Here is a 24,612-nt window from a genome sequence, read left to right on the forward strand (position 1 = left end):
GGCAGATGAGCGAGGAGATATTGTTGAAATATTGGTGGGACATTTTCAGAGGCATTTGGGAAATTGGCATTTTTCTCATGCTTAGACGTGAGGACCACTGTACTTTCAAGCTTAGACAAGGATTGTTAAACCAAGTTGTTTTTTTTGTTTTTTTTAATAAATTGGCTTTATATCTGCACCATGGCCCATTTGATGGGGGTGAAAGCGACAATAGTTCTTTATTGTTGTGCGTTTTCTCTTTTAGACTTCTGACTTTTTATTTTCCATTCATACTCACAGCAAAACGAAATCTGCCTGCAAAATCTCACAGGTCAACTCCATTAACTGTGGGCTCAGCAACCTTAGTTCATCATGCCTTTGGTTAAAGGAAGTGTGATATTTTAATTCCTATAAGTAATAGCTGGATAAAATAAAAGTTTTTTATTCTTATCCTCTACCCCAGCCTTTATGGATGCCTTAGATTTTCTTTTTTTCTTTCTTTCTTTCTTTCTTTCTTTTTTGTTAATACAGTATATCTGGCACAAGTGTTCATCTTTCATCAAACCTCTTAATTGTACCTGCATCGTGTCGTCCTTTTAGAAACGCGTGGCGTTTTAAGACGCGCTTTGATCATTCTCTCCGTCTTCCGCCCTCTTCGCTTGGCTTTGTAGAGAGAGATTTCGAGTGGCTCTCCTCGGTCCATTAGAAGGGCCTGGCTTTTTGGGCCTCGCCGTGTTCGGCAGATCTCTCCGCGCGTGTGCGTTGCAAAAAGGACGCTCTGGAGATGTTGTGCGGAAATGAGAGTCTTTATCAGATGGGAGGCGCACACGTGCCGGTGTCCCTCTACTGATGGATGTCTTGAAGTGGTCACGTCTCTAACAGAAGGTAGTGACAGAACCGCAGAATGTGAGCGTGTTCTGCGCTTCACCGCTGAGAACACAGAGAGCATGAGTTTTCAGTTCTCTCTCTCTCTCTCTCTCTCTCTCTCTCTCTGTGTCTCTCTCTCTCTCTGCAGAAGGAGAATGAGATTGAGATTGGCTAGCATGTGCTGAGAGTGAACTGTGGGCTTTTTATTGGGGGTAGGACTGTGGCATCACACGAGTATTCCACTGTGCTCTTATATTGGTGTCAAAGTGTACAGGTGTGTGTATGTGTGTGTGTGGTTGTGTGCGCTTGTGTTTGTGATTGTGTGTGTGCGTGCACATGTGTGTGTTTGTGTGCGTGCGTGTGTTTATGTTTTGTTTGTGTGTGCTTGTGCGTTTTTGGTGTGTGCTTGCGTGTGTGTGTGTGTGTGTGTGTGTGTACATTCTCATGACACTCTGTGGACCAGATGTCCGCACGACCACATAAATATCTGAACAAGTGAAACACGCAGCTTGTGGGGACATTTTCAAAAAGACTTTGTTGTTACTGTTAAAACAAAAAAGCACCCAAATATTTACTTGGTTGTGGTCACGGATAAGGTTACGTTATTAATTTTAAGTTGGAGAAGAATGGAAGTTGTTGGGAAGCCTCAGATAAGATATACAGACAAACATTTGTGTGTGTGTGTGCGTATTTGTGTGGGCCCTGGGATACTAAGTGTATCCATATGGCATGGGGTCTTCAATTTTGACCCTCTCAAACAAGAAATGTACCCCTCCCTCTCACAGAAGACCCAAACCACAAACGTCTTAAGAAATCTTTTCATTCATCCTTTCAAACAGGCGCATTTTGAGACAGTCTGAAGGGTTCTTTTTTTTTAAGAAATTCCATCCTGAAACTTCTCATGCTCTGAGATTACAGGCGTTGATGACTGTAAAAAATGGATTTGAGGCAGTCAGGATGAATACGGAGAAGATGAGCCATAAATCTAGCAGTGAGACTCGTCAGGTGCTGGCGTTGTATACAGGTCTGTGAATTGGACTAGATGAGTGGGCACCTGTTTGAGAGCAGTTCTCATTCTGTTTCTCCAGATTTTCATCTCTCTCTCTCTCTCTCTCTCTCTCTCTCTCACACACACACGCACACACACACACACACACACACACACAGAAAAGCGCTTATTAGCGGCCTCTACAAGGGGGAGAGAGAGTGAGAGAGAGAGAGAGAGAGAGAGAGGAGTGGATGAGGGAGGTGTGGTGGAGGAGGAGGATGGAGGGGGAGCTTTTTAGCATGCAAACAGATTGCATCAGTTTTTGAGTGAAGGAAAACCGGAGTGACCTTGAAAAGGAACAGCGGATCAGATGTATACCATCCAATGGACAGGTGAAGATCTGTCAGGAGAACAGGTCGAACAGTTTAAGAGTGTCTGTCAGGAGGACGCAGACAGCTCCGAGAATAAGCAAAGTGCTGCTGTTGTCCTGTCGCAAGCAGGTGGTAAATTATAACATCTGGCTTGAGAAATAAAAAAATCATTTGCAGAATTTAAAACGGTTTCTCTCCTAATAAAGGCAGCAAGCCCCGCCCCCAAACAAAAACAAAAAAACAACCCCCTGTTTCTACTTCAACGAAACAATATTCAAACTGCAGTTAGTTCGTAACTTCGGTAAACAAGATCATAGGCATTTTTCTATCCTCTTGTCTTTTGAGATGCACTGGACGAAACACGTCCCACCTCGCCCGAGCGACGGAGAATTCACGACCGCTCCGGAAGGGTTGGTTCGCGCTAGCGTTCACCGACTAGCCGCTACGCGCTAGCAGCCCCTCTGCGCGCCGCTCCAGTATAAACAAGCTAACGCTAACACGTGTTTGCGGAGGAGACGTCTGAGCGGGTACATAATCCGTCCAGTGATGAAAGACGTGGCCCAGCTCACTGGGAGGCCTGTGTCCTTTGGCAAACGCAGATAAACTGGAATTCAATTCAACAATGATCTGGCTTCATAGTCCAAGTCCCATTGAAAATGCATTAAGAAAAAATATGCAGTCCTTTATGAGGTTGTTGTTTTTTTTTTTTTCTCCCTGAGAGCAACATTTCTGCTCTCAGATAAAAAGCGATCCAAAACAGGAACATTTATTTAGTAACTTTTCATTTCATGAAGCCAAGCCTTATTTAAATGTTTTCTCAAGCCAAACTGAGAAATATGTTGAATACACTCCAGTCAATAGACAGAGAATGGATTTTGTACGGATGTTAAGCATTTCAAACATCATTGTTTTGTGTTTCGTTCTTGGTTTTTATAGCCAACAAACAAAACCCCCCTTTACAGTGTCACTCAGTCGTCCTTTGCGTGCGGAGCTTAAGGTTCAGTTGAGAGTGATTAGATGAATAGGTGGCACTGATGTTTAGTTCAGCGTTAATAAACGGTAATAAATCATTTATTTACGTGATTAGGTCACGTAATCTTCGTGTGGTCTCGTCGACAACATCCGTAAGTGATGAACTGGTGTGGTGTGGGAGCAGATTGATGGCCAGCCAGCGTTGGATACAGGGGAGGAGGGGAAAGGGAGAGAGAGAGAGAAAGGGAGAGGGAGGTATTTGCTGACATAATGCAGTATGGAAATTTATTGTGGCCCTTTGCCCCATTTCTCCCCCAGGGATGATCCAGGCTCTCTCACACACACACACGCATGCACACTCATTTACATAGTGTAATTATGTAAACGTGACATGCTCTGTGTGTGTGTGTGTGTGTGTGTGTTTGCGTGGGTGTGTGTGTGCTTACGGTGAAGTGGGTCATGATTTGGGGTTTAGGGTGTGTGTGTTTATGGTTAAGTGAATTGTGATTTTGGGTTTGATGTGCTTGTGTCTTTGGCATTGTCTGTCTGTACACTGACAGATCCGTAAAACAGAGCGGTCCGGTGTTGACAGCAAATCTATGATGCTTAAGTGGACATGCTCTTAGCTATTCTGCAGCTGGGCAGATGTGCAGGCAGTGGTGAATAGCTCCACTCCTCTGTGTGTGTGTGTGTGTGTGTGTGTGTGTGTGTGTGTGTGTGTGAACCTGAACGGCCAGAGATGCAGAGATGCCCTGCTGACTGCAGCCAGATCTCCACTCATTTAGATTCAGAGCCTGTCCTCTCACTATGAGTGGTAAACTGCCACACACACACACACACACATACAGAGAGAGAGAGAGAGAGAGAGAGAGAGAACTGGTTCAGTCAGATTCTTATATTATCTAGTGCATTTCAGGTCAGGGATCTCTGAAGCTTCACACAGTGGAGAGCACAGTAAGTACTAGCATACCAAACCTATAGAACACCTGTCTGCACCGCCTCAGCAGAGAGAGAGAGAGAGAGAGAGGGAGAGAGAGAATTTATTCAAAGGGGAGGAGATCAAGTGGAGCAAGAGAGAGAGAGAGATGGGAGGGAGGGAAGAGAGACAGATTCATTCAGAGAGAGGAGGCGATGGAGCAGAGAGAGGGAGAGAGAGAGAGAGAGACGGAGAGAACAGTGCAGAGAGAAGGATATTTGAGAGGGCTACAGTTGGTGCCGGGATCTTGGTGAGACAGGACGTGTGATACTTACACAGCTGTGTGTGTGTGTGTGTGTGTGTGTGTGTTTCAGCACTGAATATACATGAGGGGTACTGTGTAGCTGCAATGAGAGTTTTAGCGACTTGTGTAAATGACTTGCTTTTATTGTTGTAATGCAGACTAATTAGAGAGAAGCATGTATGTCAGTGTTATAGTCAATGTATTAAATGTAGATTCTCCTCTAACACTGCTGTGTGTGTGTGTGTGTGTGTGTAAAACAGAACTGCTCTCACCGGCTCAGCCCGGCTCTTCCCATGCCGCTCAGGAGCTGATGACACGACTGGGTTTCCTACTGGGAGACGGCATCTCCACCTCACCACACACACCTATGGAGGACAGGAGCCCAGCCAAGGTACATACACACACACACACACACACACACACACACATATTCACACGCGCGTACATCCACCCACCACACAGACAAACACACTCACACAGACACACACACACACACACACACACACACACACACGTACACACACATGTACACACACACCCATTCTACACACAGTGCAAAATACAGCCCTAGACTATAGGGAAAAACTGGAAAGAAACAAGATTTAAAAATAACTCTTGTTGCGGTAGCATCATTTGCCTTTTGAATGAACTTGGCTCTTACTCTTGATACAGACTTAACAATCACTGAGGATTTTGTTTTTTTGTTTTTTTGTTTTTTTGGGGGGTTTCGCGTTTGTGAGATCGACCTTAGAATGTTTCAACTGTCGACAGCGCTGAGGTTAGTTTTAAATAAAACTCTTTGTTCTGAGAAATTTCGGGAAACTCTCAACTCTGCCACTAGATACGTTAGTCGGCACGTTTTCGCGTAATTACCCCCGAGTTGATGCTTCAGTCTGGGATCTGTCCCGCTGAAGAGGGCTTTTTTTGATGTCCGCACGCTGCTTTTTTGATTTTCCTCAGCAAATCAGCAGGGCTCTCACGGACCGCGCGGAATCCTGCTGCATGTGGCTTCGTTCTTCGGGCAGGCGCGCACACACACACACACACACACACACACACACACACACACACACACACACGCACACGCACGCACACACACATATGCACACACACATACATATACACACACATACACGTGCATGCGTGCACACACACACACACACACACACACACACACACACATACGTACATGCACAAACACACACGTGCATGCACACACAAACACACATCAGAGTTAAGGGGAAAAAAAAAGAGATTTGTGCAGAATATCTGTGATCTAAGTTTGGCCCGTGAGCCTACACATTGCGTTTTTTCACGGATCATTGCTATCAAAGGCTGGTCGTTATTCTTGGCATCCACCTCGTCCAAAACAAACAACTTAAAAAAAAAAGCTTTTTTTTCTGTATCCTTTTAGATTATCTTAAGTTTAAAAAAAAAAAACCCAAAACATGTGCATTAACAGTACTTTGCTTGCCTGTCATCTCCTCTCATCTCTCCATCTCTTATCCCTCTATTTTCTCTCTGTCTTTTATCTGAGTACTTTTATCTGAGCTCTTGCTGTGTCTCTGTGTCTTAGCCATAACGGTGAATGCGTAGTGTGATTCATATGGGAAAGGTGTGTGTCTTGTGTGTGTGTGTGTGTGTGTGTTGGGGGGGTTGAATAATATGGATGGTCTCAGTGAAGATAAATGATACAGCAACCTAATGGGAATAGCCTCCATTTCGTATCGAATGAAACTGAAAACAATGAGGAGAAGACGGCAAGCAGGTGACTCACGTTTGAGTTAGAGAGACCGAGAGCAGAGGGGATACGCCTGTCCTCTGTGTGTGTGTGTGTGTGTGTGTGTGTGTGTGTGTGTGTGTGCGTGTGTGTGTGCGTGAAGAAGGGTGTTGGGCAGATGAGAATCCCTCACTGGAGCGTTGGCAGGCAGCTGTTCTCAAGAGACCAGGGTTCCAGCTCATGGACACTCCTCTCTCTCTCTCTCTCTCTCTCACACACACACACACACACACACACACACATACACCATCACTCTCCCTGACCTATATAAAACACAGATAGAACTCGGGATACATACAGTGAGAGCAGAGGACAACATATCTGGGCTTTCACTGATCCACTCATAGAAAATCCATATATATATATTTAAAAACACTGTGTTTGCTCAAAATTTTTCGGTTATTGCCGCTACGTCTAAATTATACATACGAAAAATGCCTCCGGTTGGAGATTGAACTGTGTTGTGCTACCATGTGGCACTGTTGTTATAGTAGCAGAGAGTTGTATTTTGTTATAGTAGCAGAGAGTTGTATGTTGTTATAGTAGCAGAGAGCTGTGTTTTGCTATAGTTGCAGAGAGTTGTATGTTGTTATAGTAGCAGAGAGTTGTATTTTGCTATAGTAGCAGAGAGCTGTATTTTGCTATAGTAGCAGAGAGTTGTATGTTGTTATAGTAGCAGAGAGCTGTGTTTTGCTATAGTAGCAGAGAGCTGTATTTTGCTATAGTAGCAGAGAGTTGTATTTTGTTATAGTAGCAGAGAGCTGTATTTTGCTATAGTAGCAGAGAGTTGTATTTTGTTATAGTAGCAGAGAGTTGTGTTTTGCTATAGTAGCAGAGAGTTGTATTTTGTTATAGTAGCAGAGAGTTGTATTTTGCTATAGTGGCAGAGAGTTGTATTTTGCTATAGTAGCAGAGAGTTGTATTTTGCTATAGTAGCAGAGAGCTGTATTTTGTTATACTAGCAGAGAGTTGTATTTTGCTATAGTAGCAGAGAGTTGTATGTTGTTATAGTAGCAGAGAGTTGTGTTTTGCTATAGTAGCAGAGAGTTGTATGTTGTTATAGTAGCAGAGAGTTGTATTTTGTTATACTAGCAGAGAGTTGTATTTTGCTATAGTAGCAGAGAGTTGTATGTTGTTATAGTAGCAGAGAGTTGTGTTTTGCTATAGTAGCAGAGAGTTGTATTTTGTTATAGTAGCAGAGAGTTGTATTTTGTTATAGTAGCAGAGAGTTGTATGTTTCTTTCGGTTTAATTGTGTGTTCTTGTTTGTTCTGTGGATTATATCATCATCCACAGCAATTGTGATTGTTGTTCTCTGTCACTGTCGCATGTGAAACACCTGCACAGTGTTACAGTGTTTCCCTCTGTGTGTGTGTGTGTGTGTGTGTTGCTATGCTATGCTAAAAACACATTGGGGGCGGGGGAGTTGCTTACATTGGAACAAGGGCAACCCAGAGAGGGTCAGAGTATTTTAAGTTCTTCCCTTGTATGGAAAGGAGGACTCAAGTCGAACGAATCTACTACCCTTCTTATTATTCTCTCTTCTCCCTCTCTCTCTCTCTCTCTCTCATATCTTCCCCCCCCCTCCTCCCACCCCCCCCCCCTCTCTCTCTCTTTCTCTCTCTCTCATCTTCCCCCACCCTCCTCCCATCCCACCCCCCTGTCTCTCTCTCTCTCTCTCTCTCTCTCTCTTTCTCTCTCTCATTCCCCCACCCTCCTCTCATCCCACCCCCTGTCTCTCTCTCTCTGTCTCCCTTTCTCTCTCTCTTTCTCTCTCTCCTTCCCCCACCCTCCTCCCATCCCGCCCCCCTGTCTCTCTCTCTCTCTCTCTCTCTCTCTCTCTCTCTCTCTCTCTCTCTCTCTCTCTCCGTCTATAGTGTGTAGCTCCCAGGCAGGGGGTGAGTCCGGCGTCGACTCTGACCAGCAGCACGGCGTCTCCGGGCGTGGAGAGTCCGTGCTCGACGCTCAACCAGGATGAGTCCGACAGGCCCGGCGTCTGCCTCCCCAGCCCCGCCCCCACCACCATCACCACCATCACCACGCCCAGCTCCACGCTGGAGAGCAAAGACAGCGGCATCATCGGTGAGTGGACGGCACTCCGAGAAAAATACTAAAACCTCGTATAAAAATAGACAAACGTCATAAAATGCATGAGTGTGTGAACGCAAAAGGGATGGAAGGGGAATTCATCCTGCTGGTCATTCTGACGGTTGTTTACTTTTCATTCATTAATCGGCTGTGGTTTTTACTAATATGTTATTTCGCTAGATCAGTGGTTTTTTTTTTGTTGTTTAGACTTTGAAACCCTTCAGGTGCATTAGCGTGTGACTTTTGCTTGACGTCCTGTCTGAATGACCAGTAGGGAAGGCTGTGTCTTTGTCCCGCCTTCCATGAACGCCAATGAGGACAATACATCAGCACAATTGTATATCGCTCAGAAAGCGCTACACCTTCAAAAACTAGGTCTTTGTTTTTCTTTTTCTTTTTTTTTTTTTTTTAAGCTATTTGACATTTTAAAAGTTGTTTATTTGGATATTCACTGTTGCCTCAGACACCATCGTTAACAGTACTGTAAATCAGCGTAGGTTTGAGTGCATTTCAGATCTTCACAGAAAACTAGATTTTTTTGGTCACAAACACACACACACACACGCACACATGCGCGCGCGCACACACACACACACACGCACACACACACACACACTTACACACAAACACCCCAAAAATCCAAACAAAACAGTCTTTTAGTTTCTGGCAACTGCTTAAGGAAAAGTAAGACTGAAACCCTTTATCCCGACAACAACAGCCGATGCATTGGACATCAAATTAACTCAGTAACATTTAAGTGGGAGTTGTTGGGTAATACTGGTTTACGTCCTTTTCTTAGTCAGGATCCCATTTTATAAATAAATACTAAAGTAAACATGCTTTGTATTCTCAATGTACAATGTATAGATTAGTGTATCTTCTAACATCAAAGTATAACCAAAACAATAACCTCAGTAAAAAAACAAAACAAAACAAAAACAGTTACAGTTACGCATGATCTGTAACTCATATATTCCATTACATGAAAGTTACAGAAGACATGTGATTGGTATGGTAGTCTGAGGTCCCGCCCTAAGATTCACTGTTCCTTTATTCTGTCTGGTAGCAGCACCGCTGCTGTGTATAATAGCTGACTCTTGTGTTCGCACTTCTGTTCTGGAGCAAGAAATGGTTTCCAGCACGCCTTTTTACGGTCCCCTAATTCTCTGGGGCCGTTCGTCCCTGCACAGCCAATATCCCATCATTCAGTTTGGTCGTTGACGGAGGCCCCTCGCGTTGCGTCACCCAGCATGTCCAATCCCTCAATTTCTCAGACGTCTTTGTCTTTCATCTGTCAATAATCCTTCTTTTCGCTCCCTCCTGATCCCTCCTCTTCAGCGGTCTGTGTTTGCCGCCACTCATTCTCTCTCTCTCTCTCACACTCTCTCTCTCTGTCTCCCCCCCCCCCCCCCACCCCCCACCCTCCCCGTTGGCCTGTGTACACAACCACGTATCCATCAGGTGCATTCAAAACACCTCACACAGTCGAGAAACACGTACGCAAACTCACTTTACCTCGGCAGTCGCGGGACTTGAGGCTGAGTGACGATTTTCCGTAACGCAATATGAGTCATGTCAGATTTTATTACTTTTCTGCCTTTTTTCCAGTTACCGAGTCCTGACTTCCTTTGTCAGCTCTAAATGCTGTTTTGTAAGACCGCAGCAGGCGCGAGGCAGGCTCTCTGCTGCCGTGGTAACAGCAGGGAGATTTCGGGGGGACTTAACTGCACTCACACAGAGAGAGATGAGTAGACGCACCGCTAATTCTCGTCCCCTGCCAAAAAAAAATATATATATATATATATATGATCAGTAAGGGTATGGGGAGGAAAGGGAACATGGGAATTTTAGAGTTACCTCAGTGTGACACAGCTCAGCGTGAGTTACCTCAGAATGACTTACTTGCATGATGTTTGCTGGGCTCTTCTTTTTTTCTCTTTTTTTTTCTTTCTTTCTTTCTTTTTTTTTGCTGTAGCCTCTACTGTTCTCAAGGTTTAGATGTGTAACGACAAAACTAGGACGACGCTGGCTTCGTTTAAGGTCTGACCGTGGATTCTTGAAGTAGGACATCTTTTTTTTTTGTCCCCTTCCTAAAATAGTATGTTTTTTTTTTCTCGTTTTTTTTTTTTTTTTTTGGATGTTAAGAGGTAGGGCAAAAAGGCAACTGTACAAAGCAAGCGACTGACAGCCATTACCTCTGTCCGCCTCAGCGACAACTCAGTCCTCTTCCCGAAAGCCCTTTAGAGAAGTGATTCAGGTCTTTCATACCTCTCCGTATTGGCACCCTTATCTCACTCTCCTGTCCTCTCCTCTCCTCTCCTCTCCTCTCCTCTCCTCTCCTCTCCTCTCCTCCATGTCTCTCTCGCTCTCTTTTTCTCAATCACTCTCTCTCTCTCTCTCTCTCTGTCCTTCTTTTGTTTTCTCCTTCTCGGTCTCTTACCTCTCTCTTCTCACCCTACGCTGTAGCGTCTGCCTCTTTCGAACTCTCTCTCCCTCTCTCTCTCTCTCTCTCTCTCTCTCTCTCTCTCTCTCTCTCTCTCTCTCTCTCTCTCTCTCTCTCTCCCTCTCTCTCTCTCTCTCTCCCTCCTGTTCTCTCCTCTTCGTCCTCCCCTCCTTGCTCTCATGTTCCCCTCTTTCATTTTCTTTCTCTCTCTGTGTTTTTTTTTATCTCCTCCCTCAGCGACTGTGACCAGTTCCTCTGAGAATGAGGAGCGAGGAGGCTCCAGTCTGGAGTGGGCCAAAGGCGGCGGCAGCGGCGGCGTGAACGGGAGCGGGAAAGAGTGTGACGACCGCGGACCGTCCCCGTGCGCCACCGTCGCTAAGGAAGACCCGCCCTCGGCGCCCGCCGAAGCGCTGCCTCAAAGTGACGCTTCCACGGGGACCACGCCCCCCACCACCACGCAAACCACGCCCCCGGCAGACTGTCCTGTGACCTATCACAGCGCTTCGCTCGTGATGCCACGCCCCAACTCTGTGGCAGGTCAGCCTAAAACTCCCACGCGCTGTTTACGCGATCGGGTCGTGCGCGTGGCGGTCCGCCGGACAACGGTGTTTTTTCTGTGTTTAAGTTGAGCGTGTGTATTTAACTTCACAGTCTGTACCAGAAGTGTGGACTCTCTCTCTACTGCCTCTCCGTCATGCATTTGTAGACTTCCATCTCACTGTGACACCCATTCCAGCAGATTTTGACATGTTGGAGGGTGTTACTTCCTGGGTGATTTGAGTGTGTATGTGTGTGGGTGTGTGTGTTTAGAGGAGATCCTATCTGGTGTAGTGCTGTGTGTGTCTGTGTGTGTGTGTGTGTGTGTGTATGTGTGTGTGTGTGTGTGTGTTATTTTTTCATGCATTGAGGTTGCCAACAGCTTCTCTGGGGATCAGGCTGTCTCTCCACAGCTGTGTGTGAATATGTGTGTCTTTGTGTGTGTGTGTGTGTGTGTGAGCGTGCGTGCACGCGAGTGTGTGTGTGTGTGTGTTTCCCAGAGGATGGAGCTCACTGAAGTGTCGAACTGATTCCTCTCTTCTCCTCCTGCTGCCGCTGCTGTCGGGCCGGGCAGTAAAGCAGAGAAAATCTGGAGCTTTGATTTCATGTTGATGCAGTCTCCTTCTTAAGCAGCATAGATAAAGAGCCAAGCGCCCACCACACCTCAAGTGAACTTAAACGCTTTCACTTGTTTGCGTACACCATCTGCAGTGGTTTTTGATCACGAGTTAAAACTTATCTCAGATAAAGCTTGTCTCAGTCTCACTATTTCCTGAGTGGAAAATACTGCCGTCGCTGCCCCAAACAGGAATAATAATAATAATAATAATAATAATAATAATAATAATAATAATAATATAAAAAAGGCAAACGTTAAAAAGCTAAAGGAAAAGCTAAAAGGTTTATTCAGTCATAAGATCAGTTTCAGCCACTGTTTTACCGGTCTGTCATGTTACCAGCTCACGTTTTTTTGACTTGGGTTTGCTGCGCTTGGATCTGTTAAGACAGCACAGATGCTCCAGAGACGTGGGGGGGGGGGGTAGTGCGGCATGGTGTGCTCTGCCTAGACCGGTGCACTTTTTCTGGGCTTCAGTAGCATCTAAGCCCCCTCCGGTCCCCGCGGGACCCGCACCGGGACCCAGACTCGCCTGCACGTGACCGAATGAAAGATAGAGGCCGGATTAGTGTCGCTCGTGTCTTCCCCGGGTGGCTCGGACATCTGAAAACGAAGCCCTCCCATCCCCCGCGCCCCCTCCCCGTCCTCCTTTACCTCACGAACGAGTGCAACGTGATGCTCACCCCCCCCCCCCCTTTTTTTTTTTTTTTTTTGTACTTTCCAGTCTGCAGAGATTATGGGTTTCAATCAGATTAGATTATGGAGTATGAAGCAAAAGGACTGTGTTGTTTTGCTGGCATGTGATGCAACAATGAACGGGTGAGTGAGTGGCTGAATGAGTGAGTGAATGAACGAACGAACGAACGAATGAATGATTGAACAACCTGCCCTTTGTGTAGTTTGGGATTCAAGTGAATGTCGCTGATGTCTTTGCAGTAGACAGTTGACGGAGTTGAGAGTCTAGTGAAGGGTTAACCTTTGGTTTGAGTGGTCTGCGTGTGTGTTTTTCCGCAGTAGATCTGTGCGTGCGTTTCTCCGGGGCGATCAGCCATGCCCAGTTGGCAGTGGGTTCTGACTGCCAGCCTGATGGCATGTAATCCCATCCACTGGTTCTCTCTCTCTTTCTCTCTCTCTCAGAGGGCTGGTGTTGAAGGGATGGTGTTGAAGCCAGTTGTGTAGCAAATCCAATTTCAACCACAGTCACATTACTCGATACACACACACTTTTTATTATAGTGTATGGGTAGACTCACAACAACAAAAGATTGCCATTAGTTTACAAAGCCTGTAAACAGACAAACTTTGGAGGTACCATACCTATACTGACTACAGATTTACAGTCGGAAACCTTACGGTACAGATATACTGGGGAGAAGAGTACCATACTGGACTGGGTCCCACCTCCAGCTGGTTCCTTTAAGGCTGGTTTTAAACCCTTGTTGTTTCTTTTTAAGGTGGAATGATTTTAAACCCTTGTTGTTTCTTTTTAAGGTGGAATGGTTTTAAACACTTACTGCCCCCTTCTTCTTCTCTTTTTTTAAAGGCAGAGTGGTTTCTAAATGTCCTCTGAGTGCATTTTTTTCTAACGATTTTAAACTGTCCACCACTCGGATGGTTTTGTTCTGGCTCGTGAGAGGTTGTAAGTGCCCGCTGCCCTTTTTAAAATCAAGATGGGATCGTTTTTAAGAAGCCGCTAACTTGTCGGTTCTCTAAAGACAGGACGTCTTAAAATGCCTCCTGTTCTTTTTTTTTTCTTTTTCACCACTTAAACATTTTTATGCCTCAGTACACTGCCGACTGTGAGTACTCAATCTCTACGGCCTGTTTTCAGTCGGGTGTATGTTTGTGTGTGTGTGTGTGTAAGAGAGAGTGAGAGAGAGGAAGAGTGAGAGAGAGAGAGAGAGAGAGAGAGAGGGGGAGAGAGAGAGAGAGATAGGGAGATAGAGAGAGTGAGAGAGGAAGAGTGAGAAAGACAGAGAGAGAGAGAAAGAGTGAGAAAGAGAGAGAGAGAGAGAGAGGGGGGTTAAGTGCAGAATTGTGGGCATGATATCTATTGGGTAATTAAGGATTCTTGGCCATCTGTGATAGATAAGGAGTGTGTAAGCACTGTGTATGTGCGGTTTCAGTTTGCAGGGATATTTCACCTGGGATATATATTTGAGTTAAATTGACCTTCAGCGTACGAAGTCACAATAAATTATGCAGTGTACATGTTCTACTCCCTCTTCATAAAGTTTGTGTACTAAAGTGCTCGAAAAAATTTTTTTTTAAAAATTTTTCTTTGTCTCCCAATAGCTACAAGCTCCACTAAACTGGAGGACCTTAGGTATTTGGATGAACAAAGAAATGCTCCCCAGCGCTCCTCCATGCGTGTGCCCTGGCATGGCTCACACACCGGTGGGCGGAGTCAGGAGAACAAAGGTACCACCTTCATTACCCATAATCCCTGTGTGTGCTTCCGCTGATACACCACACTGTAGGCAGAGTGTCTTTCCTTCCTCAACGCCTTTTTTGCAGAGAACTTCTCTGAACTCCATTTTGATTGCTAGAATCTCAGGATCCATATTAGAGTTTGAACCGGCTGTTTGAAGAAAAAATGTAGCCGCTTAACTCCTTTACTGTGCTGCTCAACGTTGCTCTGAGAGTTAGCAGAAGTGGGAGATTGGTAGTCATGAATACTTTGTAAATTCTGTCAATAGCACAAACCCCGCAAGCACGCTGAGTCAGGGATAGCGCTTCCCTGGGAAGACGTATGTGTGTAGTTAGCGCCCCGCGACGCAATTAGACTCTAACGAACGGTCAATATTAGCATCGTGCTTCACAAGGCCAACATGTGAAAACACGGAAGAACCTTACCCCTTTTTCTCGCTGGTACAGATTTTTCAGACGCAAAAACTGAGCTCAGCCAGTTGTCAGTGTGTTTGAAGATGATGCAAACTGTGTTCAAACTGAGTCAACTACCACGAGAACGTGAAAATCTGTCATGAAAAGTGACAAAAATAGATTCCCTTTATACACTTTTTCAATGACTCAGGGAGAATACACCCCCACCCCCCCCCACCCCGCTTTTGTATGTATTCAGACACATTTTGTATGTAGTCAGAGCACAGCATTTGTGTATGTGTGTCTCCATGACAACGACAGATAGGACGTTGTTTTTTGTACTCCACAGCGCGATTTGCCCCCTACAAGCCAGTGGACATCATGCTGAAACCGCTGCTTTTTGAGGTGCCCAGCGTTACCGCGGATACGGTGTTCGTAGGCCGCGATTGGCTTTTCCTGCGGTTGGAGGAGGTCCTGAGGGGGGGCGGGGAATCGGGGGAGGGACGAGGATCCGTCATCGTGGGTAACGTGGGTCTCGGGAAGACGGCGATCATATCGCGACTGGTTTCCCTCAGCTGTCATGGCGGGCGCATGAGACAGATCGCCTCAAGCAGCCCTGGTGCCTCACCCAAGAGTAAGAAAACACACACACACACACAGAGGGAATGAACCTCAACATATGCAACATATTTATATACTGTATACATATATTGTATAAGTTCTATACACATTGTACATACATTGCAGTATAGAATTGTATATATATTGTATAAATATTGTATATATGTTATATATACATATACACACACACACACACATATATGTATGTATGTATATATATGTATCTATGTATATATGTACGTATACACACACATTTACATACATTTGTATTTATTCATTTAGCTCACGCTCTTATTCAGGGCGACTTACAAGAGAGGCAAAATACAAACAAAGCATGAACCCATTAAGGAGCTGTGTGAGGTGTAAGAGCCAGTGCGAAGTTCAGTATTTGACCAGATAAAAGTGTAAGAAAACTTGTAAGTAAGGGAGTGAACTAGAGAGTGAACAGACACTATGAAATGGGTAAGGGGGTGTGGACATATAGAAATGGGTCTATAGCTCCCTGATCTAAAGCTATCTTGCACCTTCTGACTTTATATATATATATATATGTATATATATATGTATATGTAATGTTGTTTGCAGTTACAGGTGGGAGTAGAACTACAGAACACCCTCACGGCCAATCAGGTCTGACCTCCACCTCCTCTCTCTCCCCACCAGCCCACTGCTCCTCCAGCTCCCTCAGAAGCAGCAGCTGCCCGGGGACCCCCGAAATACAGAGGCACAGAGAAGAGGCCGTGAAACGCCTGGCTAACAAGGCACGTATCAACACACACACGCACACACACTCACACACACACACAGACACACACAAACACACACGCACGCACACACACTCACACACACACACACAGACACACACAAACACACACATGCAAACACACAGTGCCCGTCTCAGACAAATGCCGTCTATACGTAAAGAGAAGTGTGTGGAAAGTGGCCGTAGACCCACGTAGTTCGCCGCTCCAGTTTATCCGATTAAAATCTTAGTCACCGTTTTATTTTGGGGGCGGCTGTTTTGTGACTCACGCAAGCGGATGTTCACATACAGATCGTGTTTAACACTGCGACTGTGAGAAACGCATTCTGCGTGTACATCTGGACCTCTTCGTCTTTCTCTCTCTTTTTTTATTCTCTCTCTCTCTCTCTCTCTTTCGTTCTCTGGAGTCTGTTTCTGCCTATTTAATCAGCCATCTGCTGGCAGACACTCCTTTAAGACTGAGAGTTCTGTCACTTGTCTATTTGTGGTGTGCACTTGAAAACGGCCAGAGTTGTGCATGCAAAACTTAACTTTTTTTTTTTTACAACTGCCCCTTGTCTTCCTTTGTGTCATTCAAACCGCAATCTGTTATGAAAAACGCTAAAACCTTTTTATGTAATTTAGCACCTGTCTCTTTCTTTTGCTCTTAATCTAATCTTTCCCCATCCCTCTCTCTCTCTGAAAGGTGATAGCGTATCATTACTGTCAGGCCGATAACACTTACACGTGTCTGGTGCCGGAGTTTGTGCACAGCGTGGCCGCCTTGCTCTGTCGCGCTCCTCAGCTGGGCCCGTACAGAGAACTCCTCCTCAGAGAGACCCACCTCCAGAGTCTCCTGAGCCTCCGCTCCTGCGTCCAGGACCCCGCCGCAGCCTTCCGCAGGGGCATCCTCGAACCGCTCGAGAACCTCCGCAAAGGTGAGACGTCGACCTCTCGGCTCTAGAGCTGACGTAGCACATGGCGTCTCGGTAGGAGTCTCGCGATCAGATGAATTGTGGTGCGGTGTCGCTATGTGAGAGAAAACTTTACTTTAACGTAGATACTGTGGGAGGGTAGTTTTTACCGGTTCTTTCCACAAATTAGAGGTGTGAAAGGTTCTCTTTTTTTTTTTTTTTTTGAAAAATGTTTTTAGCTGCTCCACAATTACAAGTAGACACCTTTAAAACAATCTAGAATTTTCTTGAGCCATCTAAAATGTTCTCGACTGATCTTTTACCTTTTCGTTCAACGATATTTGTTGTTTCACAGTTTTAAAAGCGTGGGTTAACACCGAACTCATCAGCATGAGCTGAGGTTTCTGGTTTAACAACACAAATTAGAACTTTTTTTTTTTTTAACATCCTGCTCATATCATCTGTCTCTGACCAACGCAGAGAGGAAGATCGCGGAGGAAGACTACATCATCCTGGTGGACGGTCTGAACGAGGCAGAGTTCCACAAGCCAGACTACGGCGACACCATCGCCTCCTTCATCACCAAAATCATCTCCAAGTTTCCGGTCTGGCTCAAACTCATTGTCACCGTCAGGGTCAACCTTGTGGTGAGTCCATGCCCCAGAGTTCCTCATTAAACCCATACGCACATGTGTGTGTGTGTGTATGTGTATGTTTCTCAATGTTTTAACTTTCACTTCGTCTCATTGATGTTGTTACCTCCTTTGTAAGTTCTTGAGTTGGGAATAGGTAGTAGGCAATTTGTTATTTTTAACAGGGGGTATGGCCTAACGGTCACTGACACTACTCTATAGAGTATATAGGGGGATGGCAGGTTAACAATAGGGATGCATTTTGGTCATTGTGCTAACAAGGGGGATGGCATCCTCCCCTCATCCCCCCTACAAATCGCCCACCGGGAATCGGAATATGAGGAAGAACAGCACTGAGGAGATGCCAGTGGAGTGGAGTGGAATGCAGTTCATTTGCTGTATGTTTTGTTGTTTTAGGTAATGAACATTATTCAGAATCCTATGGGGTCTACACCCTGGATTAGCTCTCGTGGGAGCTCTCTCTAATGACAATGCTTCTTTAATCCATTCGGAGGACTGAAGTCATTGCGTTGTGTCTGAACTTGCTTCGCTGTTGTAATTCTGCTGGAGACCAGGATCTTAACTAATGAACTTCAGCTTCGTGGGTCTCAGACTCCTGTGTGCCATCAGCACCGTGGGGATTAAACTGTCGCTAGACTTGAGGAGGCTCAGTTTGTTTTGATCAGTAGCTCTTTACGGCGGTTTCTAGCTCTAGCGGCGAGACCGTGGCGTTTAGCCGCGGGTTTGTCGATATTCACGACGTGCAGGCGGTGTGTAAGGCTCTAAGGTGATTAGTCCAGAACGGAGCGGAGGGCTGTGTGTTGGGACTGCTCTATATGGCGAGCGATGTTTTCAGAGGTTATTGGTAATCCTCCGGAGATTACGACCAGTCTTTAACAGCCTGGACCGCGGCCGGGAAGGTCGGAGGTTATGTAACGAGGGGTTAGGGGATGTGATGCAACGGACAGATGCTCTCTCTCTCTCTCTCTCTGTCTCTGCTCTTTTACTCCATCACTCGCTCGCTCTCTCGCTCGCTCACTCACTCACTCATTCAGCTTTTCCTTCACAATTCGCTGTCCTCATTTGATATGTCTGGATGCATTTTTTTTTTTTTGTTTAATTAATTTGGGCATTTGCTGATTCAATACCATTTTTTTTCTCCCTCCATCCCTTAATGAAAATATGCTGTGATGACTTTGGTTATAATTATCACAACAACAACAACAACAACAACAAAAAATGCAGGACAGCTGATGAAGGTGTAACTGAAGATGACTGTGACGAGGATGAAGATGACGACGACGATGATGCACTTCGATGATGATTTATTTTGGTCGGCTCCACTTAGGCTTTAGGGGGATCAGTCTGTGTGCCTGTGAGAGAGAGAGAGAGAGAGAGGGAGAGAGAAAGAGAGAGAATCAATCTGTCCTCAGTGGTCTGAGTCATACTGTATAAATTACCAAAACAACAGTCTTCACAACATCCGTCTGTCATCCACGAGCGTTCTCTCTGTCTTTTAGAGTGAAATACTCAGTCTAGATGCTTCCGCTGAATATACTCATTCGGCTCTGAATGTACATACATTATTTATATTATGATACGTGTTCATATATGTATGTGTTTGTGTATCATTCCCTTTGACTCAATCCCTTTGACAAAGTGGAGCTCGCCTCAGTTTTGTTTTGCCACAACAAAACATACAACAGCAAAGCAAACTCAACATCTCGCACTTTTATATTTTAAATAAATGCATGTTGTTTTTTTAAAACTCTCTCTCTCTTAACCTGGCAGTCTTTGTGTGGTTCGGGGGTTATACTTCTCTGTGTGAACAGTGAGGCAGAGACTGAGGAGATAGTGACATACTGATTTTTTTTTTTTCTCCTGGGCAGTTTTTTTAGGTATGGGTTTTTTAAAGCCCATTTTTTCAGAAATGTACAAGTATGTTGGATCATCAAAACCAACAAAACAGTTCAGCTCAGATTTAGTTCAGAGGTATTAATTATATTAATATATATCATAATTCATTAATATATATTATAATTCATGTATTTCACATGAATTATGCTAATAGTTAGGTCATCATGTGTCATGTGTAATGTTAATGTATTATGTGTGATGGGTAATGTTAATGTATGGTACATTTAAAGCGATTTTGACAGGACTTTTGTGTTTGTTTTCTGGTAGGAAGTCATCAGTCTCCTCCCATTTCCCATCATCTCTCTGGACGATTTTCACAGCAACTCAGACATATCTGCCGACCTTACCTCTTATGTCCAGCACCGTGTGGATGCTAGCACGGAAATCGCCGGCAATATCGCCCTAAACGGCAAAGCCGATCCGGCGACGGTAGCTAAGCTCAGCTCTCACCTGGTCTCACGGAGTCAAGGCTCCTACCTCTATCTGAAACTGACCCTTGACCTTCTGGAGAAAGGCCATCTGGTCATAAAGAGCTCCAGTTACAAGGTTCTACCCGTCTCCTTGTCCGAGCTTTACCTGCTGCAATGCAACATGCGTTTCCCGTCCGCAGCCGCGTTCACGCGTGTGCTGCCGGTGCTCAACGTAGCGCTAGCCTCTCTGCACCCGCTAACCGACGAGCAACTCTTCAGGGCGCTGAACTCCGGCGCAATTCGGGGAGGCTTGGAGTGGGATGATTTCACGCAACGCATGGAGACCCTGTCCTGTTTTCTGATCGGTCGGCGGGATCGCACGCGGATGTTCTGTCACCCGTCGTTCAGGGAGTGGTTGGTGTGGAGAGCGGACGGGGAGAGCACGGACTTCCTCTGTGAGCCCAGGTGAGATGCCGTGTAATTCTGTTGTTGTTATTGTTTTGGTGAAAACCAAAGCACAGACAAACAGAGCCGGGCGGTAGATATTCAGCCCCTCAAACTAAGCAGCGAAACACAGGGACTAATAGAATTCAGATAAGCTTAGCATTTTGCTCTATTGTACATAATACATATATACATAATATTAGTGTAACAAACAGCTTTTTATTCTGTCGTAGTGCTCTGTTGTAGTACGCAGATAATTCTCGAACACTTCAAATCAATGTTGCGACAACGGTAGCAGAGGTCATACAGAGGCCACCTGCTAGCTGATAACACAGCAAGATACCATAAAATCGGTTATCCGTGGCATGCATCTCTCTCTCTCGCTCTCTCTCTCTCTCGTTAAAATGCCTTAAATTCCGTGTGCTGGTGAGATGAGTTTGTAAGAGCTTCTTTGTGATTGTCTCGTATAATTACAGTGTGGTAGCTGTTCGCTCATTCAGCGCTGAATAACGTTACACACTCTGCTCGTTTAACGGAAATCTGCTCACACCTCCGCCTTTATGAGCAGCGTGTTTACTTCACAGGAGAGGTTGTTGTCCTTAAAAACTACAGGAAGCGGTACAAACCACAGCCCATTAAACATGGACAAAATATAGCTGAGCGTGTGTTATGCCACTGCAGAAGTCTGCTGCAGATATTTTAAAAGTTTTAGCGTATCCTCTCGAACCTGACAGAACTGGAATTTACCGACACGCTTACAGGTTTTAGTCGTCATGAAAGAGTGAAGGACGAAGTGAGAGAATAATATTCACTTATCCTTCGTGCCAGGGCTGTCTAGACAGCATTTAACAGCGTGTAATCAGGCATAGGGAGCAAAACCCAGAGTGAATAGTTGAGGATGAGCTGGTTACAGCGAAATCAACAGTCAATGGTCCAGGCTTGGAGACTCAGTGACTCCACTGGTCTAATTTTTTATTTTAAATCGGCAAATTAAATAAACTCCCTCTGTCAACAAGAGGAAAAAAGAAACAGAAAAAGAGAAAAACCTGCGAGCTGTGTAATGTCCTGGGTAAAGCCAGAGTAATCCTGAGGGTCAGTGCTGTAGTGTGAAAGGACACTGGCAGTCCTACTGATTATCTTACCTTACATTACAAACAAGAGGAAGAGAACATTTGTAATGGTAGTGATGATGATGATGATGATGATGATGATAATGATGATGTGAAAGGTGTGTGTGTGTGTGTGTGTTTGTAGGTAACTGAATGTAGTGTGGTGTCTTGTCAACAGGAGTGGTGTAATCATGATGATGATGATAGTGACAGTGTTGTGGATACAAGAGTGTGTGTGTGTGTGTAGTTTTGACTCTTTGAGTGTGCCGTCGTGTGTAACAGGAGTGATATAATGATTATGATGATAGTGACAGTGTTGTAGATACGTGTGTGTGTGTGCGTGTGCGTGTAGTTTTGACTCTTTGAGTGTGTGTAACAGGAGTGGTATAATGATTATGATGATAGTGACAGTGTTGTAGATACGTGTGTATGTGTGTGTGTGTGTGTGTGTGTGTGTGTGTGTGTAGTTCTTTGTAACTCTTTGAGTGTGGTGGCGTGTGTAACAGGAGTGTAGTTTTAACTCTTTGAGTGTGGTGTCGTGTGTAACAGGAGTGATATAATGATGATGATGATAGTGACAGTGTTGTAGATACTTGTGTGTGTGTGTGTGTGTGTGTGTGTAGTTCTTTGTAACTCTTTGAGTGTGGTGGCGTGTGTAACAGGAGTGTAGTTTTAACTCTTTGAGTGTGGTGTAGTGTGTAACAGGAGTGATATAATGATGATGATGATAGTGACAGTGTTGTAGATACTTGTGTGTGTGTGTGTGTGTGTAGTTCTTTGTAACTCTTTGAGTGTGGTGTCGTGTGTAACAGGAGTAATATAATGATTATGATGATAGTGACAGTGTTGTAGATACGTGTGTGTGTGTGTGTGTGTGTGTGTGTGTAGTTTTGACTCTTTGAGTGTGGTGTCGTGTGTAACAGGAGTGGTCACGCCCTGATGGCCTTCATGCTGTCCAGACAGGAGGGCAAACTGAACCGCCAGCAAACTATGGAGCTTGGCCACCACATCCTTAAAGCACACATCTTTAAGGTACTGTCACACACACACAAACACACACACATGCACGCACAAACACACACACAAACACACACACACACACACACACAAACACACACACACACACACACAGACGCATGCACCCTCACAAACACACACATATGCGCATACACACACATACACACGCATCGACAACTGCCCTAAAAAGCAAGAGGCTGTAAGTTATTTGGCCAGCATTACACAAAGACACTTCCATCTACATTTCCATTTCCAGCATATTTTATATGAAGACATATTTCTACTTCAGCATCAGTGCAAACAGAAAAATGGGGATCATGTGACGTTACTTTTATTGTCACTCGACCTTTCTCATCCCTTCATTCCCTTTCTGTAATTCTTCCCTCTGTCTCTCTCTCTCAGGGTCACAGTAAGAGGACGGGGGTGTCATCCAGCGTTTTGCAGGCCCTGTGGATTAGCTACAGCACAGACAGTCTCTCTGCAGCCCTCGCCTCCCTCAGGAATCTCTACACTCCCAACGTCAAGGTGAGAACACACACACACACACACACATCACACACACACAGACATCACACACACACACACACATACACACAGACATCACACACACACACACACGCACACACACTGCTTCCGCTCTCTCCATCTCCCTCTCTTCCCACACACATCCCTGTCACAGCAGCCTCTTTTTAAGAGGTCACACACAACCCACTGACAAGGTTAAAATGACAGTTAAGCCATAATGGACTCTCTCTCTCTCTCTCTCTCTATCTCTGTGTACTCTTTCTTTCCTTCTTTCTGTCTTTCTCTCCTTCGCACACACACACACACACACACACACTTTTTATAACACACAAAATCAAATGTCTGCTTGTTTAGCCACTATTGAGAAATTGCCGTCTCCATCTTCGTGTCAGTCCGGTCCAAGATGAAAACTAATTGATGTGTGTTGTCACAGAAGTTCTACTGAGTCTGGTAATTAGCATGGCAGCCTCCAGAAAATGGCTTTACATAACGACCCATATAATTACTGCATTTATTAATTAACTCTATTATACGTGCTAATTGCGGTAGTCTAGACTTCTGTCTCCCATAGTGCGGGCATGTGTAATGCCCTCTCCTGTAGTGTTTTTCAATGAAAACGAACATCTCTGAGACAGAGAGAGAGAGAGAGAGAGAGAGAGAGAGGGCGGGGGGAGGGGGGAGAGGGGGAGAAAGAGAGAGGGAAAGAGAGAGAGAGAGAGAGAGTTTGTCTGCGTCCTTGACAGCTCTCTGGCAGACAAACTGCTCATTAATCCCTGTGGTGTTTGGATAAAATAAATGAGATTCTACTTCCTGTGCTTTTAACACCTACTGATTCATACAGCATTCTAATCAAGTCCCCATTACCACAAAAAAAAGGAAAAAGAAAAGAAAAAGAAAAAGGCCTCATATGCCAGATTTAATACAACAGAGAAGCTTTTTTTCCCCCCCTTCTGCTCAAGAGTTACATTTTCAGAGGTTCTTTCTTCTATTAAATGGATTCAGAATTACCCGTTTATGGATTCGGAGAATCATATTTTTTTTCTGTCTTTTTTGTTGTTGTAGAAGATTGTTTACCAAAAAAGGAGGATGGATATTTTACACACACAGACACGCATGTGTACGCATGCACACACACACACACACACACACACACACACACACAAACAAGGCTGTTGAAGAGACGTTGTCGGAGTTTTCAATTGTTGCTTTCTTGCATGAAATGGATTCAGAATTGGGTACAGAGAATCATATGATTTGTAAAGACATCCAACACACACACACATACTGTCTCTTTCTCTCTCTCTCTCTCTCTCTCTCTCTCTCTCTCTCTCACATACACAGATGTAGAGAAGTTTCTCTGCTCCACTTTCTCTTGTCAGTTTTGGCTCAGAGGTGCCAGGCTACTCTCCGGTTGTTCATAACAGGAAATTGAATAAGAGAGTGAGTGTATGTGTGTGTGTGTGTGTGAGAGTGTGTACTTCAAGGCAGAGATTACATTGTGCCACATGAGAGCACAGATCTTAGCCTGAGTGAACATTTGGAAGGAGACAAGAGAGGGTACACCGATATATTTACCAAAGGCCACGGCACTGCACTAA

The 24,612-nt window shown here is 44.9% G+C and overlaps 1 protein-coding gene across 1 annotated transcript in view; it reads left to right on the forward strand.

Annotated features, from left to right (window-relative positions):
- tanc1a (tetratricopeptide repeat, ankyrin repeat and coiled-coil containing 1a) overlaps positions 1-24,612 on the forward strand; it is a 55,323-nt gene that overhangs the window by 19,415 nt on the left and 11,296 nt on the right. The window contains 11 exon segments of the mRNA XM_030781169.1: positions 4,658-4,788; positions 8,054-8,258; positions 10,945-11,244; positions 14,156-14,281; positions 15,033-15,317; positions 15,890-16,065; positions 16,753-16,984; positions 17,441-17,607; positions 19,777-20,384; positions 22,396-22,504; positions 22,892-23,014. Of these exon segments, the coding sequence (XP_030637029.1) occupies positions 4,658-4,788; positions 8,054-8,258; positions 10,945-11,244; positions 14,156-14,281; positions 15,033-15,317; positions 15,890-16,065; positions 16,753-16,984; positions 17,441-17,607; positions 19,777-20,384; positions 22,396-22,504; positions 22,892-23,014 (2,462 nt within the window).

This window comes from Chanos chanos, chromosome 8 (genome assembly GCF_902362185.1).
Source record: "Chanos chanos chromosome 8, fChaCha1.1, whole genome shotgun sequence".
NCBI classification, from domain to species: Eukaryota; Metazoa; Chordata; class Actinopteri; order Gonorynchiformes; family Chanidae; genus Chanos; species Chanos chanos.